Raw genomic sequence first — 20,343 nt, forward strand, 5'->3', positions numbered from 1 at the left:
TCTCATCTTACAGCTACAAAAGTGTCTGAGGAGGTAACCTGGACCCTGAATAAGTGAGGTGTACTTTGCTAAAACATGCAGTGCGACCCCATTGGCGCCCCATGAGGCCTGCTACATTTCAACTTAATTTGTTACAATTAAACCGCAGCATTTATCAGAACCTGGTGAAACAGCCCCAGCTCACACCAGGCTCCGCTGGGAGTGAATCTACCTGAAATAATTCACACCCATTCCTCTGAAGTGAGACTTATTTTTAGATCCCAATCTGAGCAAAAGAAAAGTCATTTAAATGACAAGTTTTATCTAAAGTAATCAAAACCTCTTCCTGTAACTTGTCATTTAAAGGGAAAAGCACAGATGCTATTTTATCTGAATTTCCCCCCAACATTTTTCGTTCTGTGATTCTTTAAAATTTTCATGACGCACCGCGGATGGCAAGGGATGGTTCCAAAATGTTTTCACTAGGTGAATTCACCCATGGCCACGCACCGGGAAGGTAATATTCTGTTACTGGTTTGAACCTTTCTCCCGGGCTTCAGACTGTATATTCTATTGCCTACAAGGTATCTGACCTTAGATTTATCACAAATACCTTTAAATGAATATATACACGATGGAGGCTAGTTTTCCCACTTCCTCCCCGTCCTGTGCCAAACAAAATAAGAACAAATTTATTCTTGCTCAAGGAGGAGGAGACGCTTCTCCCACCAATGAATGGTGTGATCTACCCGTCACCCAAGCCAGAAACTGGAAGTGATTCTAGGTTCCTTTTTCCAGATAGTCAACTCCTGTCAAATCAACCCCCTGAATTCCCCTGAAGCTGCTCCATTGGGGGGAAGCATGGGTTAATGGAATTTTACAGGAATGACGTTACATATGACTTGTATGGATTCCTAATTCCCAAATGTACTAGTTCCATGATCTGGGCTGATGACAGACTTGACCCTTCTGAGCCTTGGTAACAGCACCTGGAAAATGCCACGTGTCAGCAACAGCGCATCAAAGCGGGTGACTGAGAGTCATGCTGGTGGAGCAGATGATCACTGGCCCTGAACAGCCAGAGAAGGTTTCATGGAAAAGGCAGAGCTGAAATGGAAAGCATGGGGGTGGGCAGCACGTGGGGGCCACCTAGGAAGGCAGGCGGTCAGCCAGGCTCCGGGGCTCAGAAGGCATGGACGTTCCTTCACTGGCAGATCGGATGTTCCCCCCAATAGGCTAACTGCCCCTGTGATTTGTATCCACTGCAACACACAAGAGGATAAACAAAATGTAGTCTTGGGTCCCAAGGAACAGAAAATCTAGTTAAGTATGAAAGGTAGCTGAAATTGGTAGAAGCAAAATTCTAAATCACATTATCAAGTTCTGGAGTGGGCGTGGGTGGACTGGGGATTTGAAATAAAATAGTGTTTCAAAAAATAAATTGAGCCTCAATGTCCAAGGTGGACAGAACGAAAGAAAGCCTGGAGGCCAGAAGGCGAGTAAGGAGGTGGCACAGGCCGTGGGCTTGGTAAGCACGGGTCCCGTGGTTATGAGAGCGCGTCTCCCACGTCAGGAGGACGGGCACAAACCCAGAAGGTTCTTCAGGGAGAATCAGCCCATCTTCTCAGGTCCCACAACAACCAAATACTGATCAGAGGGTCAAATCCTGGGGTGAATGGAGACAGAGGAATTCAGGATTCTCCCAGCATTCACTGTGGTTTCAGGCCGCACGTGGGGGGGCCTTGCAGGGTTGTATGTGCACGCGTGTGCATGTAAAACATCTGTGTAGCAACAGTACAAATACACACAGCAGAAGTGAGGCCAAATAGTCTGTGTCAATTATGTGAAAGGGTAAATATTCCTATTAAAAATAGCATGTCTCTCAGTTTCTAAACAAATGAATCAATATACTAATTACAAGCAATTTAACAGATACACCTTAAAATGTCTCCAAAAGTCAAAGGATGAAGGAATAGCGAAAGGAAACAGGGCAAACACCCCAGATCCAGCAGAATCTTAATAACGAAGCTGCTGGAAGGAAAGGCTGGGGCAGAAAGTCAGGAGCCTCCCCGGGCTGCAGAAGCTCAGCTCAGCTCGGCTCTCGTCCCAAAGGGAACACTGCCCACAGCGAACCCACGCAGCGGGGCCGGGGGGCTGGCAGGAGGCGGCCCCGCGCTCTCAGAGCCTGCCCTGCCTGGCCAGTGGGCACGGCCACCCCCGTGCTGGGCCGGGACAGTCCACACCGCATGAGGGCAAGCAGTGGCACCGGGAGGCTGGTGCCCTCCCGGGAGTTTTCCTCAACGGGTTGGAGAGAAGTACTCACTTTTCACGAGTGTAATTAAGCAAGCAGAACGTGAGCCCGAGGCCTCCAACGCCATCTGTGCAGCCAGGTGAGGAGGGCGCGCGGCCAGAGGGAAGCAGAGTCCACAGGCGCGGGAAGAGCCCGAGGGCACGCCTGGCTCCCTGTTCCAGCCGCACCCAGACAGCGGAGGCCCGTCCTTCCCCAGCACCCAGACAGCGGAGGCCCGTGCTTCCCCAGGGGCTGTTCAGCACGGCGGTAATCCCCCTTTGCCTTACACTCACATCATCTAAAAACTGCATCCGTAGCTCTTTCATGAAGAAACACCATAGTCTAGTTAAAAGGCAAATGAGGTAGTAAATGTATTTGATAAGATGAAAGAGGTACTCAGCGTTCTATTAAAAGCCAACACAAATTGATACAAGAAGCTGAATGTAAGAAGAGCCAGAAGGACAAAGGCACAAAGAGCAAAGTCACGCTCTTGGCGCACTGTTTTATACACAACTTCGCCCCATGGAGAAACAGATGAGAAAACTTGAGGCGCAGAGGCTGGGAGCCCTGCCCGCAGCCACAGCTGTCATGGCATCAACGCAAGAAAGCAGACTCACACCCCCTGATTCAAGAGCCTGAAGTCTGCCTCTAAGACACATACTCACTCTCATAGATCAAGGGTGCTTTTTAATAACTTCTAATTTTGAAACAGTTTAGACTCACAAGAAGTGGCAAACAGGACAGAGAGAGTCCCGTGTGCCCTTCACTTGCTTCCCCTGAAGGTAACATGTTGCACGACCACTGCACGTTATCCAAACACAGACCTGCTGTGACAGTGCGGCTAACTCAAATGCAGACTTGATCCGGGCTCTGCACTCTCTGCTCTGGGTCCCACGGAGAGGTTCCCATCACCAGCCTGTCCATCCGTCTCCCCCAGGACACAGGCGTTTCCATCATGGCAAGGACCCTCCTCCCCCTCCCCCTCAAGAGTCACACCTGTCCCAGCCCTACCCCCGGCAACCAGGGATTTATTCTCCACCATTACACTTTTGTAACTTCAAGAATGTTATGTCCAAGTTATCGTATGGATCAACAGTTTATTCTTTTTTATTGATGGACAGTATCCATTGTATAGATATACTGTAGTTTGTTTATCCAAGTGATGTTTTTTTAAAAGCCTTCATTTCCCAGGTTTTCTATGAAATAGTTGTACTTTGTTGTTAAAAGAAAGCTTGGTGCATTCTCAAGAATAAGGTTTATCATATTTGAGACCTCAAAATTTTAGGTTGGAAAGTACTGCCATGGAAGTTAATCAAATTTGTATAACTTCCTTTACACAAAAATTGCAGGGAATTCCCTAGTGGTCCAGTGGTTAGGACTTGGCGCTTTCACTGCCGTGGCCTGGGTTCAATCCCTGGGTAGGGAACTAAGATCCCACAAGCTGCACAGCACGGTCAAAAAAAAAGAAAAAAAGAAAAATTGCAAAAAAGTTCTGTGACTTAGGGTAATGGGAGGTATTTTATTTGAACCAATGTTCCCACTGAATTGTTTTCAATGTTCCCACTGAAAACAATAAGAAATACTGTATAATTTTTTTTTTAATTCTTAAAAGAAATAAAGAACTGAGTAGATAGTGAGAAATTTCTGGACTAAATCCAAATCAGCTACCAGAGAGGTCAGGGACCATACGATCTCCTTTGCCCTGACAGCACACGCCCTCCCCAAGAGTTTGGACGTTCTCTTCCATAGTCCACCTGTGCAAGGAGCAAACGTAAAGACCAGGAACATCGAAAGGTGGAGGTCCAACAAGAGGGCCTCCTTCCCATGACGGGCGGGGCCGTGAAGGGCTAACTCTCACACTTAGGGAGAACCTGGACCACGGCACCTACACGTGGAGATGGAGCCAGGCTCACATTTCCTGAATAATTCAGTAACTGTGGACCTTGAACTTGGATGAAGATGTTCCAAGACAGGCAGTACCTCCAAGTACACAGTTTAGAAGCAGGGTATTTGTCTTGGAAAAACATACTTTCATCTTTTATTTCAAATGATTCCTATAGTTAGCCTTTTAAATATAATTGCAAAGAAACAAACAAAACCCAAATAAACCACAGCACAACACGACAGCAAACACCACACAGTACACAGTCAAACAACATACCATGAACAAGAGCCACAAGGAAAAAATACAAGAGAACAAAACTGCGAAAGGCATCAGATATTACATGTGACAGACACAAACTATAAAACACCTGGATACACAAGAACAATTAGAAGAATATTCGCATGGAATAGGCATATATAAAAATGAAATAGTCAATGTGATACAGAAATTGAATAAAATTTTTAGAACTAAAAAAATACCAATAACTGAAATTAAGAAACTGATTGGTTTAATAGCTGATTAGACACAGCCAAAGATGAAATTAGTGACTTGGAAGACAGGGCACTAGGAATATTATTTATTAATAGAATAAAGCACAGAGACAAAAAGGTGGGAAATACAAAAGTAAAAACAGGAGAAACAAAGGATACAGTGTGGATATCTAACCAACCTTGAAAGAGAGGTGACAAAATAGGGCAAAGGCAGTATTTAAAAAGACAAACTAAGAGTTTTCTTGGATGAATGAAAGAAACCTATCTACAGATTCAAGAATAAACATTCATCTAGACATTATACCAGAGAGCAGGACATCAACAACAGAGAGAAAATCTGAAAGAGGCTGGAAGAGTCACAGGGGAGTAAGACTTAAATGACAGCTAGTAGACAGCAGCCATGGAAGCCAAAAGAGAGTAAAACAATCATGACAACTTAGAAATCTATGCACAGGTGAAACTATTTTTCAAGAAGAAAAGCCAAGCAAAAATCTAGAGAGTTCCCAACAAAGACCAGCACTAAACAAAAACTAAAAAAATAAATTTCTGACAGAAGGAAAATTATTCTACATGGAAGGTGTGAAACGCAAGAAGAAGAACAAAACATGGATAAACCAAAATTAAGAGGGAGGGACTTCCCTGGCGGTCCAGTGGTTAAGACTCTGTGCTCCCAATGCAGGGGGTCCGGGTTCGGTCCCTGGTCGGGGAACCGGATCCCGCATGCATGCCGCAACTGGGAGTTCGCATGCCGCAGCTGGGTGTCTGCATGCTGCAACTAAGAAGTCTGCATGTCGCAACTAAAGATCTCTCATGCCGCAACAAAGATCCTGAGTGCCACAACTAAGACCCAGCACAACCAAAATAAATAAATATTTTTTTAAAAAGAGGGAATGTGTAAAACAGTAATATCTTGGAGTTTAAGAATAACTACAGTTAGAATAAATGACAAAAATGGATTAGGTCAGAAGGGGTAAATGGAGTTAAACACTTCTATAAGAAATGTTCACTATAAATCACTATAAGAAATGATTACCTTTAGACTTTGAGAAATTAAGAATGTTTTTAATTTCTAGGATAAATACTAAAAGAACAGAAACTGCTTATAAAACTTACAAACTACTAGAAAAAAAGTGGAATTATAAAAAATAATTTAAAAAATGGTAAGAAAGGAGAAAAAATATAGAATAGTTAAGTCACATTAAAAGCACAATATAAAATGACAGATTTAAACTAAAAATATAACAGTATTACAATAATTGTGTATGCACTAAATAGTCAAAATTTATGGGAGTAGATAAAAATTAAACTTTATGCTATTTACAAGAGACACATATAAATATAATTACACAGAAAAGTTGAAAGTACAAAGATGGAAGAAGACACACCAAGCAAATTAAAGCCAGTTGGCGTTACTATATTAACATAAAACAAAGTAGAATTTAATGCAAAAAGCTTTAGCAGAGATAAAGAAAGTCACTTTGTAATGAGAAAATGCCTAATTCAGCAGAAATATATAGCAATTTAAATTTGTATACAAGAGGGAGGGGATATGGGGATATATGTATACATATAGCTGATTCATTTTGTTATACAGCAGAAACTAACACAACACTGTAAAGCAACTATACTCCAATAAAGATGTTAAAAAAAATTTTTTGGTATTTACAAAAAAAATTTGTAAATACCAAAACCAGACAGAATTCCAAGGAAAAATAGATGAATTCACAATACTGATCGGAGATTTTAACACAACCCTCAGTAACTGTTAGAAAAGGTAAAGAACAAAATCAAGCAGGGGTACAGAGAAACTGAAAAACAAGATGAACAATTGTGACCTAATGGACATATGAAACACTGCAGCCAACAATTCAGATTCCATGTTCTTTTCAAGCACACAGCGAATGTTTACAAAAACCAACTAAATATCAGGCCCTATAACTAGTCTCAACATATTTCACAGATCTGAAATAATGAATGCTATGTTTTCTGACAACAATGCAATTAAGTCAAATATGAACAAAGACATACTTAGAAAAGTCAAATATGGTTGCAAACTAAGAAATAACTTTGTAATAACTATGGGTCAAAGAAGAAATCACAGTGGAGATTTTAAAATATTCTGTAGTTGACAATAACAAAAACACTATACATATGAAAACTTTTAGGATGCAGCCAAAGTAGTACTTACAGAGAAATTTATAGCCTCAACTGCATATATTCAAAAAGGGGGAAAAAACGTGAAAACTAGTGAATTAAGCATCTATCTGAAGAAGTAAGAATAATACAAACCAAAGAAGGTAGGAGGAAAGAAATAAGGTAAGGTAACATTAACAAAATAGAAAAATATTACATAGCATAGAAAGTCAATAAACTCAACCTTAAGACTGCTAAAGTTGACAAACCACTGGAAGACTAATCAAGAAAAAAAGAGAAAGGGCAGAAATAAGTATCAAGGATGAAGAAGGATCAATATCACAGATCCTACATATAAGAAGAGATAACAAGAAAACACTATTAACAAAATTTAATTTTAAAAATTTGAGGGCTTCCCTGGTGGTGCAGTGGTTAAGAATCTGCCTGCCAATGCAGGGGTCACGGGTTCGAGCCCTGGTCCTGGAAGATCCCACATACCGCGGAGCAACTAAGCCCGTGCCTGCAACTACTTGAGCCTGCACTCTACAGCCCACGTGCCACAACTACTGAGCCCACATGCCACAACTACTGAAGCCCATGCACCTAGAGACTGTGCTCTGCAACAAGAGAAGCCACCGCAATGAGAAGACCGTGCACCACAAGGAAGAGTGGCCCCTACTCACCACAACTAGAGAAAGCCCACAGCAACGAAGACCCAATGCAACCAAAAATAAATAAATAAATAATTTTTTAAAAAAATTTGAATATTTAGGTACAGTTGACATACTTCTTGAAAATCATAACTTTTCCAAAACTGACTCAATTTTCTCAAGAGGAAATTAAAAGCCTGAAAGCAGCTTTTCTAACTCTTTAAAGTTAACTATATAAACTATAACTATTTAAGAAATATATTTAAACTAGTAAAGAAATCAACTCTGTCAAACATCTTTCCACAACAAGAAGTTCAGGCTGACATGGCCTCCTTGATGTAAATATGTCCAAGGAATAAATAATTATAATTTTAAACAAAAATATTTTAGAGAAGACTCATCAATATATTTTATGAGAATAGCATAATCTTGATACTGAACACCAAAAGAATGATGTGAGAAGGAAAGTTGTAAGTCAATCTCACTCATGTAAACCAATGCAAAAATTTCACAAAAATTACAAGCAAATGGAACCTAGTAATACATGAAGGCGTATTATACCATGACCAAGTTGTGTTTTTTCCCCCAAACAATACAAGGTAGGTATAGCATTAGAGAGTCAATCAGTTTAATTTAGCATATTAATATATTAAAGAAGAAAAATTTAAGATGAAAAATCATCTCAATAGATTTAGTAGAAGTATTTTTTAAATGATATGAATGATTTAAAAAACAACATTTAGCAAATAGAGGTAGAAAAAACTTCTATTATATATTATAGAAAAGGGGTTCTGTAAAAACTTGTAGCATCCTTACTGATGAAATGTTGACAGTTTTGCCTTTCACACTGGAAACAAGAGAAGAATGTCCGTTATCATTACTTCTACCTAAGGTTACACTATAAATCATTACTATGGTGAGAAGGGAAAGAAAGAAATGGTGCAAAAAATTGAAAGAAAGAAAGCTGTCATTATCTATTGATTATCTACTGATTACAGAGAAAATCCAATAGATTCCAGACTAATAATTAAAATCAATAAAGTTTTACCAAAATTGATGGATTCAATCATTTTATAGAAATCCACTTTATTTTTCCATACCAGCAACAAATATATAGGAAACAGTTCTTTCAAAAAACACTATTTATTAACAGCATTTTAAAAATACCAAATATCTAATAATAGCTCTAACAAAAGTTGTGCAAGATTCCTATGGAAATTTTTTTAAATGTTGAGATGTTAGAGAAGACCTAAAATGATTAAGAGATATGCCAGATTCGTGGTGTGGAAGATTTAATATTAAATGGAAATGACCAAGGAAAGCAAAGGAAGATTTAATATTAAATGCAAATGACCAAGGAAAGCAAACATGGAGGAAGGACTTGTTTTTATCAAATACTGACTTATTATAAGGGCTTATGAGCTAAGACACTTTGTTATTTGGTCAGCAAAATACAACCAGACCAGAACAGGGGAGCCAAAACAGACCTGTGCATACATGAGAACTTAGTATGTGACGGAGGGGGCCCTAGATCATTGGGGAAAAGTGTTTTCTGTAAAGGGTGCTAAAACGACCAGTATGGGAAAAATATGTGAAAATACTACTTCACACCATTAAAAAAACAACAAACAACAAGAAAAAGAACAAAAACACTTCCAGTGGTAAAAGATAAAACTGATAAACTTTGAGAAGTTAACACCGGAGGACAGCTTCACCATCCTGGAGTAGAGGAGGATTTCTTAAACATACAGAGACTGAAAGCCAGCAACAAAATAGAACTATAAATTTGACTATGTAAAATTAACAATTTTATTTATAATTTCACCCCTGGGTAAGTAAAAATTCAAGCTAGAGATTGAGAAAGATTATTAGCAAAACCGAGAACTGAAAAAGCACTAACATCCAGAACACATAAGTAACTACAAACTGCCTAGCAAGGCAGATTGCATAAGGTTTCAAGAGCTGAGAATAATTCTCTGTGACAGGATGTTCCACCCTCTGGACTCACAGCTCCACAGCCCTCTGCCTGGCCCATGCCAGCTCTGGCCTCTGAGTTATTCTTCCTTTTCCAAAACGCAGCACGTGTTTACAGCTAGGAGGCTCTATCAGCCCATCTTCAGCCTGCAGAATCTGGGATTCTCACAGGCTTCTAACCTTGTCCTGTCTCTGTCCCTCCCAGTCCGAGCTGGCAGTGTTACTGCTGGTGTAACATTCTCAAAACCTCTGTGGGGCTCTCGGGTGTGTCATGGGGGTCCACACGTCCACACAAAAGGCTCCTCCACAGGTCTCTGCTGGACAACCCCATCTATTCCTCGCTTCTGCTGAGATGGCTAAGTGGATCCATGAGTACCACACCTAAACTCTTCAGCAAAAGGCTGTCCAGTCACACCCTTGGACTTCTCTCCTGTGCATGCTTTCCAAACGCTGAATCTTCTAATATTAGCATCTTCTGCAACCTGGATAGGCTGCAAATTTCCCAAGCCATCAATACCTGAATATCATTCCTAGGTCTAAGTAAGGTTGAAAGTACTCTTTTCCCCAAGCATGCTTCCTGGAAAATGAGGCCTTACTGAAAATATCTGGTAGGTTAGCTCAAACTTGTAAAATGTTGCAGAAAGGGCACCTGACTTGTAAATAACTTGACAAAAATCTCCTAAGAATCTTCCTTCAATAAAACTTCAGGAAAGTTAATTCCAACTTCGGAAGCGAATTTTGTAGCTGTGTAGCTAACGTTTTCGACACTCCCTTCTTGGCGTCCTGACCAAGCAGAGCTCTGAGCAGGGCACCAGGCGCTGCCCCGGGCGGTCAGACGGTGGAACGTGCATGTGGGCATTTCCCTGGCAAGCCTCCTGCACACCCGCTGATCCGGCCGCCCGACCTACAGAAAATGAGAGGAAAACTGCCTCCCAAGCCACACAAGCTCTCATCGACATCAGCGTTTACACAAAGACACCCTATCGGCAAGAGGTTCTCAAGTGTTGCTCGGAAGGAACGCGCCGTCGCCTCACGGAACACCATCGTACTTGTACTGCCCACGTCCGCCTCACGTGGGTAAACCCTCCCTGACCCAGCACTGGCAAGACGGTTGTTCCTGACCAACTAGACTGTCATGCAGCATTTTAACGCATGTGCACAAAGAACATAATCATTAGAGACATGTGACTGCAAGTTGCGGACCTGAGGGAACCTGCCGTGCCCCGTGAAGCGTTCTGACCGTTTGCTTTGTGCTATGAGTGACACAACGATCTAAGGAACATACATTCACTTTAGAGTTACAGGAGTTACGTCTTGTACTATTTTCCTTGAAAGACAAAGTACACTGGATCAGGTGACTCAAACATCTTTAATTCTGTAGAGAATTTCTATGAAACAGCTTTTCTTTCTTAAGCTGGAAAAGCCTTTTAAGAGTGTTAGGTCAGACAGATGTAGAGAACAAACGTATGGACACCAAGGGGGGAAGTGAAGGGGGGTGGGGATGGTGGTGTGATAAACTGGGCGATTGGGATTGACATGTAGACACTGATGTGTATAAAGTTGATGACTAATAAGAACCTGCTGTACAAAAAAATAAATAAAATAAAATTCAAAAAAAAAGAGTGTTAGGTCAGTAGAAGAAAAAGCACTTTACTTTTCAGATTGTGTATTTTGCAAAACAAAAAAAATTTTTTAATCTATTCTTTATTAAATGCAGAAGCATATTTAGTAAATACTAAAAGTATTGCTACTCATATTTTAATGGAAACTTTGCAATGGGAAAACAAACTTGGTTGAATCAAATGTAAGCCTTAAGCCCCTAAATCAGTGTCCTCTATACTTTTTACATTTTATGGTTTTCATCCCTTCTGCTAAATCTGTATAATTGCATTCTCAGACTGTCAAAAACAAGGAAAAGTATCATGCTGAAGTAGGCATGAGATATTATGGAGCTAAACAGAGGTAAGTCATAATTCTGTCTAGTAAGTCTCTCCAAGCTTGACCAAACATGTTACCCTAAATATAAAATTGTTGATGGAAAAACTAGAACAAGCCAGATTTGCAGAAAGCCTTGTACCTTTCTCATTTTGTAATCAGACTTTTTTTTTTTTTTTGGCCACACCATGCAGCACGTGGGATCTGAGTTCCCTGACCAGGGATCGAACCTGTGCTCCCTGCAGTGGAAGTGCAGAGTATTAACCACTGGACTACCAGGGAAGTCCCATATAATCAGACTTTTTAAAAGGATATACAATGCATGCACTCCGATGTTCACTGCAGCACTATTTACAATAGCCAGGACATTGAAGCAACCTAAATGTCCATCGACAGATGAATGGATAAAGAAGATGTGGTACACACATACAATGGAATATTATTCAGCCATAAAAAGGAATGGAATAGTGCCATTTGCAGAGATGTGGATGGACCTAGAGACTGGCATACAGAGTGAAGTAAGTCAGAAAGAGAAAAACAAATAATGTATAATATCACTTATATGTGGAATCTAGAAAAATGGTACAAACTTATTTGCAAAGCAGAAATAGAAACACAGATGTAGAGAACAAACTTACGGTTACCAAGGGGGGAAGTGGGGGTGGGATGAACTGGGAGATTGGGAGTGACATATATACACTATTGATACTATGTATAAAACAGATAACTAACCAGAACCTGCTGTATAGCACAGGAAACTCTTAAGAAAAAAAAAAAAAGCATATACAGACTGACATTGTCAGTTTACTACAGAAAGAAAGAAGTTAAAAGAGAATTAAAAAAAAATAAAGAGAATTAAATGAAATATTAAAAAAATAAAATTTGAATATTGTTCAATGGTTTCTATCAGTTAAAGATAGAAATGCCCCAGAAACAAGAAGGAAGAGAGTTCTTACTTGGCCTTTCGCATCGTACAACAGAAATAGTAGTGAAGGGACACCACATAACATTTCAGAACTGATACAAGCAACAGAAACAAAGAAAAACAAGATTAATGAAAGCAAAGGAAAAAACCCTGGGAATTCCCAAGAAAAAAAGATGTGCTTAAGAGCTATGGGCATAGGAGCTGTCTGCTGGCAGCTGCAGAAGGACAGGCGGGAAGGTTAACAGCTGAGATGGGCAGTGCTGACCCTGAGACTCAGCCCCAGGAGGCCGGCTGAGCTGGCACTGCGCGGGGCTCGCGGTGGGGTTCCCATGGGGCTGCGGGGTTCACACCAGGGTCAGTGGGCTTCACACCAGGGTCAGTGGAGTTCACACCAGGGGGCAATGGGGTTCACACCAGGGTCAGTGGGGTTCCCATGGGGCTGCGGCGTTCACACCAGGGTCAGTGGGCTTCACACCAGGGTCAGTGGGCTTCACACCAGGGGGCAATGGGGTTCACACCAGGGTCAGTGGGCTTCACATGGGGCTGTGGGGTTCACACCAGGGGGCAATGGGGTTCACACCAGGCAGCGGGGTTCACACCAGGGTCAGTGGGGTTCACATCAGGCGGCAGTGGGGTTCACACCAGGCAGTGGGGTTCACACCAGGGGCCAGGGCTCAGAGCGGGCAGCAGGGTCCCGAGCTCAGGCCTTCTGGCACTGAGAGCCGCAGTGGCCGAGGGTAACACAGTGGGCCGCGCGTGGCCTTCTTTCCCCGGGAGTTACAGGCTCACATTCACTTCTCAGGAGTCAGTGCAGGCAATGAGTGAGAAGTGGCTATGGTTAGGGTCAGTACTGGTTCTTCCCTCTTTAGTTCTAGGTGGGTCATTTCTTTCACACTGAGAACAATACATTCAATAACATCATATTCAATGAAACCAGACATCTGTTTTTCTTCATTCTTAAACCCACCTTATGGGAATGATGTAGGAGAAGAGCAGGAGAAAGCGGAAGAGACTGCGGTACCAGGGACCTGAGAATCCCTGCAAGGTCACCATGACAACCGAGAGGGCAACCAATGCCAAAAACAGCGCTTTGGTCAGCTGATTGAGCTCAAGGTCCAGCAAACCAACCTGAAAGGAAATGAAGAGTTAGGACAGAACCACATTCTTAAATTTTCTTTTGTACTAGCCCTTATTATACTGAAATACAAAAGTGTATTAAGTTTACATTTTCTTCTGAAAACTCCTGACATTCACAGTTCCTCCTGGAAAGCCTTTTAGAGATTCAGGGAGAATTTCTGAAAATGACTCACGGTCCCCAGAGCATTTCCAGAAAGAGTCTACTGAGAAAACACGAGTCCTGAGTATCCATCAAACCACAAAAAACTCGGATACTTTCTCTAGATGATGAGGTTACGACCAGCAACTGAACAAAAGGGGACGCGGGACGAGAGCCGCACGGACGGCCTGGCAGCCCGGCCAGTTCTTCCAGGAGCACACACGCCTTTTCCTCTGCACGTGCCACGTCAGGGAATCACTTAGGATTTTCTTCAGAACAGGACAGTATGTCTGTCATCCCTCTCTGCCAAGAGCCTCCCTGAAAAGAACTCTTAATTAAGAAGAAAAGCAACAGGTGGAGTAGTTAGCCTGCAATGACAACTTGTTAATTTGCAGAAGTCCTGGACTTTAGGTCCTCCCACACAACACTCCAATTCATCCTGTGGGTCATTTACCAGCTGAGCAAAACGTGAGGGAAAACTATGTCAATAAGAATTAGTTCCTTTTTTGTGTGCGTTCTGTGTGGGATCTCGGGGACAGTAAGAATGAGATACCCAAACACCGTCCATTCTACAAGTGAAGAGAACACAGGTCTTCTGAAGCACGCAGGTTCGATTTCAAGCCCCGGCACCTCCACCAAGTCCTGCTCTGTGCTTAGTGTCACTGCTGAAAGACTACCGTGCAATGCGGCGTGGGGGGCAGAAAGAGGAGCGGGGAGGGCGGTGCTGGGCTTTGTAGAAGGGCTTTAGAGCCACAAAGAGAACAAGTGACGCCGTACAGCAGTTCAGATCCCTCAAGACTCCGTGTTTGGGCTAGTTTGAATGCTGGCTCTGCCACCTGGCTGCACAACCTTGGGCAAGCTGAGCATCAGTTTTCCCATCTGTAAAATGGGCTGTAACATGTCTTCCTGACAGGACCTGGCGGGGAAAGAGATGACGCACAGCACAGGGAGTACAGCTTCTGGTATAGAGCAAGCCTACATGCATGCTATGACTATTCTCATTACTATTATCATTGTTATTATCATTAAAAACCTGGATTTGAAACTCTTACTGTGTGACCTTGGGGAATGTTCTTACACTCTTTAAGCCTCACTCTCCTCCTCTGTAAACTGGTGTTACCCATCTCCTAACAGAGGTGCCTGGAGCAGCCCAAACAATGTGGCAAAGCTCACTATCACTACTGGTCACCCTCAGGCCAGGGCACAGCAGGTGTTTAACAGAACTGCTTATTCGTAATTTATATGACACTAGCAGAAGACTGAATCCTATCAGGTTATCCATCTGCCATCTGAGTTTCTCCTGAAACTGGTACAAATTTCTCCTGAATCTGGTACAAATTCTGGAGAAATTTAAAAAGAAAACATGATTACCAAAACTTTGATAAAATAAATGGGATACTACTCTCAAATTTAAAACTTTTATAATTACTAACCTACTTAATACCAGTTTATTTTGGAGTGCCTTTTGAATACCATGTCTTTGGCCAATAAAAAGCTAGCCTTTTCCACACTTCACTATTTAGTTTATACCTGGTTTTGATTAGGGTTTGCCACAAAGCCTCATGAGAACCTGTAGTTACAAAGAAAGCACAAAACTTTGTCAGAAAACCCAGTAAGTGCAGCAGTGAAGAAAATTCATTCATTATACAAGCAAGTTTAAACACCTACTACATTTTTTGCTAAACTCTAAGGTTATGAAAAATGAGTGAACTATGAGATTTTACCCTGCAAGAAACAGCCAATCTAGTAGGAAGTATAAGGCGAACACCAGTAATATATCCTGTAAAAGAGAAATCTTCTCTAACCAAGCTTATGAAGTCACTTCTTAGAGCTGCCAATCATCAGCACTGCTGTTGGTTGACACCTCACGACCTTTAGAAGGCTCCAGAAACCATGGGAATGACAACAGGGACCCAGAAGGAACAACGCTGAAAGTCTGTCTAGCGCACCTGCCCTACCTCCACACCAAACCCGACACTGCAGGGTCCGCATGGTGGGCTGGGAGCCACGGGTCCCCACCTGCAAGGGCCCAGGGGGTGGGAGCAGGGCCAGGGGCGAGAGGGCTCTGCAGAGTCTGCGCCTCCAAGCCCCCACCCACAGAGGCCCCGCCCCTCCAGGCCCCACCCCACCACAAGGCCCCACCCCCACTAAGTCCCTCCCCTCCACCACCGCCACCCCGGCAGGCCCCGCCCCTCCAAACCACCCCCACAGAGGACCCACCCCTCCAAAGCCCTGCCCTCCTCAGGCCCCGCCCCCTCGCCTGGGACACGTGGTCTCCTCTGGTCGCGCGCTCTTCAGACTCCGAACCCCAGAGACTTTAGGCAAGTCCTAGAGATGCGTTGTCTCCACGAGCCTGTGCGCAGATGAGACCCTTCCCGGCCGGGCCGGCCGTGTCTACAGGGCTCTGTGGGAAGCGCCCTGCCCCCCTAGCGGTCACTTCCAGCGCAGTGACCGGGCGAGTGGGCAATGGGGCCAGCCGGTGCGGGCTCGCCACCTCTGGGCCGGGACGAGCAGCGGGAAGGACCGCGCCGACGGTTCTGGAAGCTTCCCCGGTGGAGCGGGGCTGGGCCTCCGTGAGAGCGGCGGCCGGGACCATGGCGCCTGATTTATCAACTCCATTTAAAAACCGGCAGAACCAGGACAAATACCTTGCAATTTCCGCTACTTCAACTACTATATAGTTTATGCTTGAATTATTGAGAAAAATAGGGTTTTGGATTAAAATGAAGAAAAATTAAGCCAGGGAAGTAGAGCATGTTTCAAAGCCCGGGCCCTCTGCGGTGACAAAGACGGCCTAAGTTCCAAACCTCGCGGAGGGTCAGATGAAGTCATTACTCATTCAGTCAGGGAAAAAAGACTCAATTACCTCAACGTAAAGATGCTATCAATGAATGCAAAGTGCATATTTTACTCTATTCATCCAAATCCCATTAAAAAGTGAAAGGAATGATTTAATCTGGCCTTCCAGAGTTGGCCTTTTTTTGTAATAAAATAAAGAATCACTGTCTTGCAAAATGCATAACCACTGCCTCACACTTTCCCCTGCATCACGGCAGTGAAGGGCTGTAAGAGCTGGGACAAAACAGTCAGGAATGAGGACAAAGTTTCCTTTGAAAAAATGACCCATATAGGATGGAAACACTACAAGCAGCCCACTGCACATTGATATTCAGCTAATTCAAAATATTAATACCTTTCTAATTGACGAGGACACATGTGGCCAACTGCCTGACTAGTGACATAACTAAATGTCGTCTTCACCAACCCCTTCTAATTTAAAGGACGAATGAGAGGTTTAGCAGAGAAAACACAGCTTCTCGGGAATGGGCTGTTCCCTGCTTTCTCTCAGGAGCCTTTCCTGAACTATGACTATTCTTCCCGGAACATAATTGCAGCCGGGCTATAGTACATAGTACATAGTACATAGTACATAGTACATAGTACATAGTACATAGCATGATCTTTTTTTTGGGGGGGGGGGTCAATTCTAACAAAGCACAGTGAGAAGAAAAGAGATACTTCAACTATTTTTTTAAAGGTCACTTTCAATTTTATACTCATTTCACTAGAACACCCTTAAAAGTTTCTTCAACTTGTCTAAAATGCAATCTGGACTCAAAAACTATTCAATATGAAAGCTAGTTAACTTTAAAGCTACAGATTCTATAAAGAAGGTGGTAGCTTGAGTTTTGATGTGAAACTCTTCTTTCTTTCAAAAATTTCCAGAAACATCCGAACAGGCCAGATACCTTTTACTATGATTTCAAAACCTTTTTACCCCTAACGTATATTACTAATCAGTTGAAGTAATTATGACTGTAGAAGAAAAGGTAAGTACACTAGGAAGTAATTTTCAACATTTTTGTAATTTCCTATATTAGTAAAGCAAATTTTCTTCCACTTGTCATAATATTTGTTTGATTTGAAACAACTGTGATAACAAAATTAAATACGCTACTGGAAATTTTAATCTCCAAGGGAAAATCTGTGCATAATGTCTAAGATGCCACAATGGTTCTGGGAAGGGGCTGCTCTGGGATAATGAGCACAATAATTGCCTGTATAATCTAAAACGCTACTAATGGCAACGATCACAAATCCACTTAGCTCCTCTTTAATTTATGTACCAAGTTTTAAACAGCTAATGGTTCTCAGTAAAATAATGGTTTATACCAACAATGAAGCATAAATACGGTATCCTCCTGCTTAATCAAGAAAAGATCAGTCAGGTTTTTTAAGGCACCCATGGACGAATGAGACCCCACCTTATCTCAGTAACACAACGCCTTTCCAGCCCGTCTCAAAGTCCCCCTAAGTCCCCAAGAAATCAATGTAGAAGTCTCGTGTTATAAAAACTTAGTAGCAGAGAAAACAAAAGGCATAAAAATACGCACCGCCAACTGCTCCTCATGTGATATTACCCCTGGATCAATGTTATGTGAACATCCAAGTACTGTAAGCTTGCTTCTAAAACTCACATTTCCTTATTTGCTACGTGAAAGTATTTTAGTATAGCAAAACCATAAGATGCAAAATGTCAAAAAGCCAATTTAAACTCTTGCAGAAAGCTAAATATCATTTTAATTTGTCCTATATTTTCCCTGTAAATACATCTCAATTTGAAAAACAGAAACGCCTCCAATCTACTAGCAAATGCACTCGCGACGACTCTACACAGGCAGAAATACAGCTTCACACGTGAGAGACTACTTAGGGGAAATAACATTACCGTTAATGTTGTTTATCTTTTAGCGGCTAAACTATTCTCGGATCAGCGCAGCAGCCCCGCATCATTCAGAATTTGGATTGTGACTACAAAACTGACATAGGGCTACTGCTTTAACCTAGTTGAAATTCCTATAAAAAAACATATTTCTCTTAAATATCTTTGAAACAAATCGGTCCTATATTTTCTACTTTTAGTAGAATCTTAAAAATAAGAAAAAAATAAGTACAGACCTTCAATTCAAATAATTGAAACTCTTACACTAAATCTAACTCCTAAATCTTACAGCAATAATTTTTTCCAGTTTGGAGTTTAAATTAAAAGTATTAGTTGTTTTTTTTTTTTTTAAAGTGATGCGATGTAGCCCTTTTTTTCTTATTCTCCAGTTTACTTATTCATTCATCTTTGGATATGAACGCCTCAGTCCTAAGTGTCTGTCCTGCACGCAGGCACCGCCCACCCATAGACAACTCGGCTATTATCATTTACTGCCCCAGTGATCTGCGAAATAAGAAGTGCTTCTTTTAGCCGTTCTAGTCTATTGGCTCAATAATCTGTGCTTTAAAAGCTCCCTAAATAAGTATCAGCACGATAATTCTTAATGTTATATCACTTTAATTTTTAAAAGTCAAAATCTATATTTACACAATAAACATTTAAAATCTATTCTGAAAGAATATTTCGTATTCTACATTTTTACCTGCAAATAAATTTTGCCTGACTATTCTATATTCAGCATTTAAGGTTTCTTCCTTGCTTACCAAATAGTTATCACATAAGATATTTTTTTTTCTTGAATATTTTAACATTTAAAAAAAAAATGCGGGGACTTCCCTGGCGGTCCAGGGGTTAAGACTTCACCTTCCCATGCAGGGGCGCGGGTTTGATCCCTGGTTGAGGAGCTAAGATCCCACATACCTTGTGGCCAAAACACCAAAACATAAAAGCAGAAGCAATATTGTAACAAATTCAATAAAGACTTTGAAAATGGTCCACATCAAAAAAATCAAAAAATAGAAAAGAAAATGTGGTTATTATATTTTTTAGATAAACAAAAAAAGCCTTAATGCAAAGCTCAGCTCCTCAACAAGGAAGTACAACCTCGTTCCATGTTAATGTGAGAAACTCAGGAGAGGGGGGACCCAGTGCAAGCCCTCACCTAGTTTACACAACCTTGGTACTGATCAGCTCCGTGTTTAGGACAATGCACGTCGTCAGATCACTCTGTCACGATAAACATGTTGTTAAGGGTGAAATTATTCCTAAAATCTATAAACATATTACTTGCTGAGTTTGAAGGGGGCTTCATGAGTGCAGAATGAGGCTGTCTTCTCAAACCGTCAACCTACCAGATCATTTGAGAAATTTCAATAGTGGCTTGAGCATTTGCTATAACACATATCCATGTAACATTTTATAATCATCAAAAATGCCAGAAAATAGCACATTATCTATGAACATATGGACATACACATATACACACGTCAGGTCTGTTTTTGCAAAATGCAGACTTACTTTTACATTCATGCAGGACAATTTGGTCAAGCCTGTTACTGTCTGACAGCCTCTGTCACAGTAGAGCCTTTATTAAGGCGTAACAGTATATTAAAAAGTCATCAAATTTAAAGCAATATAGTGACTTTAAGTGGTTAGTTTAATTTTTTGTTTCTGATAATTACTATAAACTATTTCAAATAGGCTCAACTTGTGACACGTCGAAGCCATGTTTAAAACAAAGATGAGTGTGCACAGATATGCAAAACGGTCTGGAAACCGTTTGGAAATTTAATCTGTACTCTATGTACACAACTACATGAAAATCCAGCACTGAATATTTCAAAGAGACCATAATTTTCTAATGTACAGTAGTTCCGGCCTTATTTTACAATAGTCCACACAGTTTATTTAAAAACCAGGGACGCAAGGAGACTACACCACACAAACCACTATCAGCCCAACACTATGCTGAATACGATTTGTGTGCACTGCTGTCATGTTTCCTGTTCATATTCCGTTGTTGCTTTTATAAAAACATTTCTCTTAGCTAGGGAGAGAAAGCAAAAGCGAAGGTGCAGTATG

The 20,343-nt window shown here is 41.6% G+C and overlaps 1 protein-coding gene across 10 annotated transcripts in view; it reads right to left on the reverse strand.

Moving 5' to 3' along the window:
- ATP9B (ATPase phospholipid transporting 9B (putative)) overlaps positions 1-20,343 on the reverse strand; it is a 231,072-nt gene that overhangs the window by 75,145 nt on the left and 135,584 nt on the right. For all 10 annotated transcript variants that reach the window (XM_057526452.1, XM_057526448.1, XM_057526449.1 and 7 more), the window contains one exon: positions 13,230-13,390. In XM_057526452.1, the coding sequence (XP_057382435.1) occupies positions 13,230-13,390 (161 nt within the window). The remainder of the gene's footprint in view (positions 1-13,229; positions 13,391-20,343) is intronic.

Source organism: Balaenoptera acutorostrata, chromosome 13 (assembly GCF_949987535.1).
Source record: "Balaenoptera acutorostrata chromosome 13, mBalAcu1.1, whole genome shotgun sequence".
NCBI lineage: Eukaryota > Metazoa > Chordata > Mammalia > Artiodactyla > Balaenopteridae > Balaenoptera > Balaenoptera acutorostrata.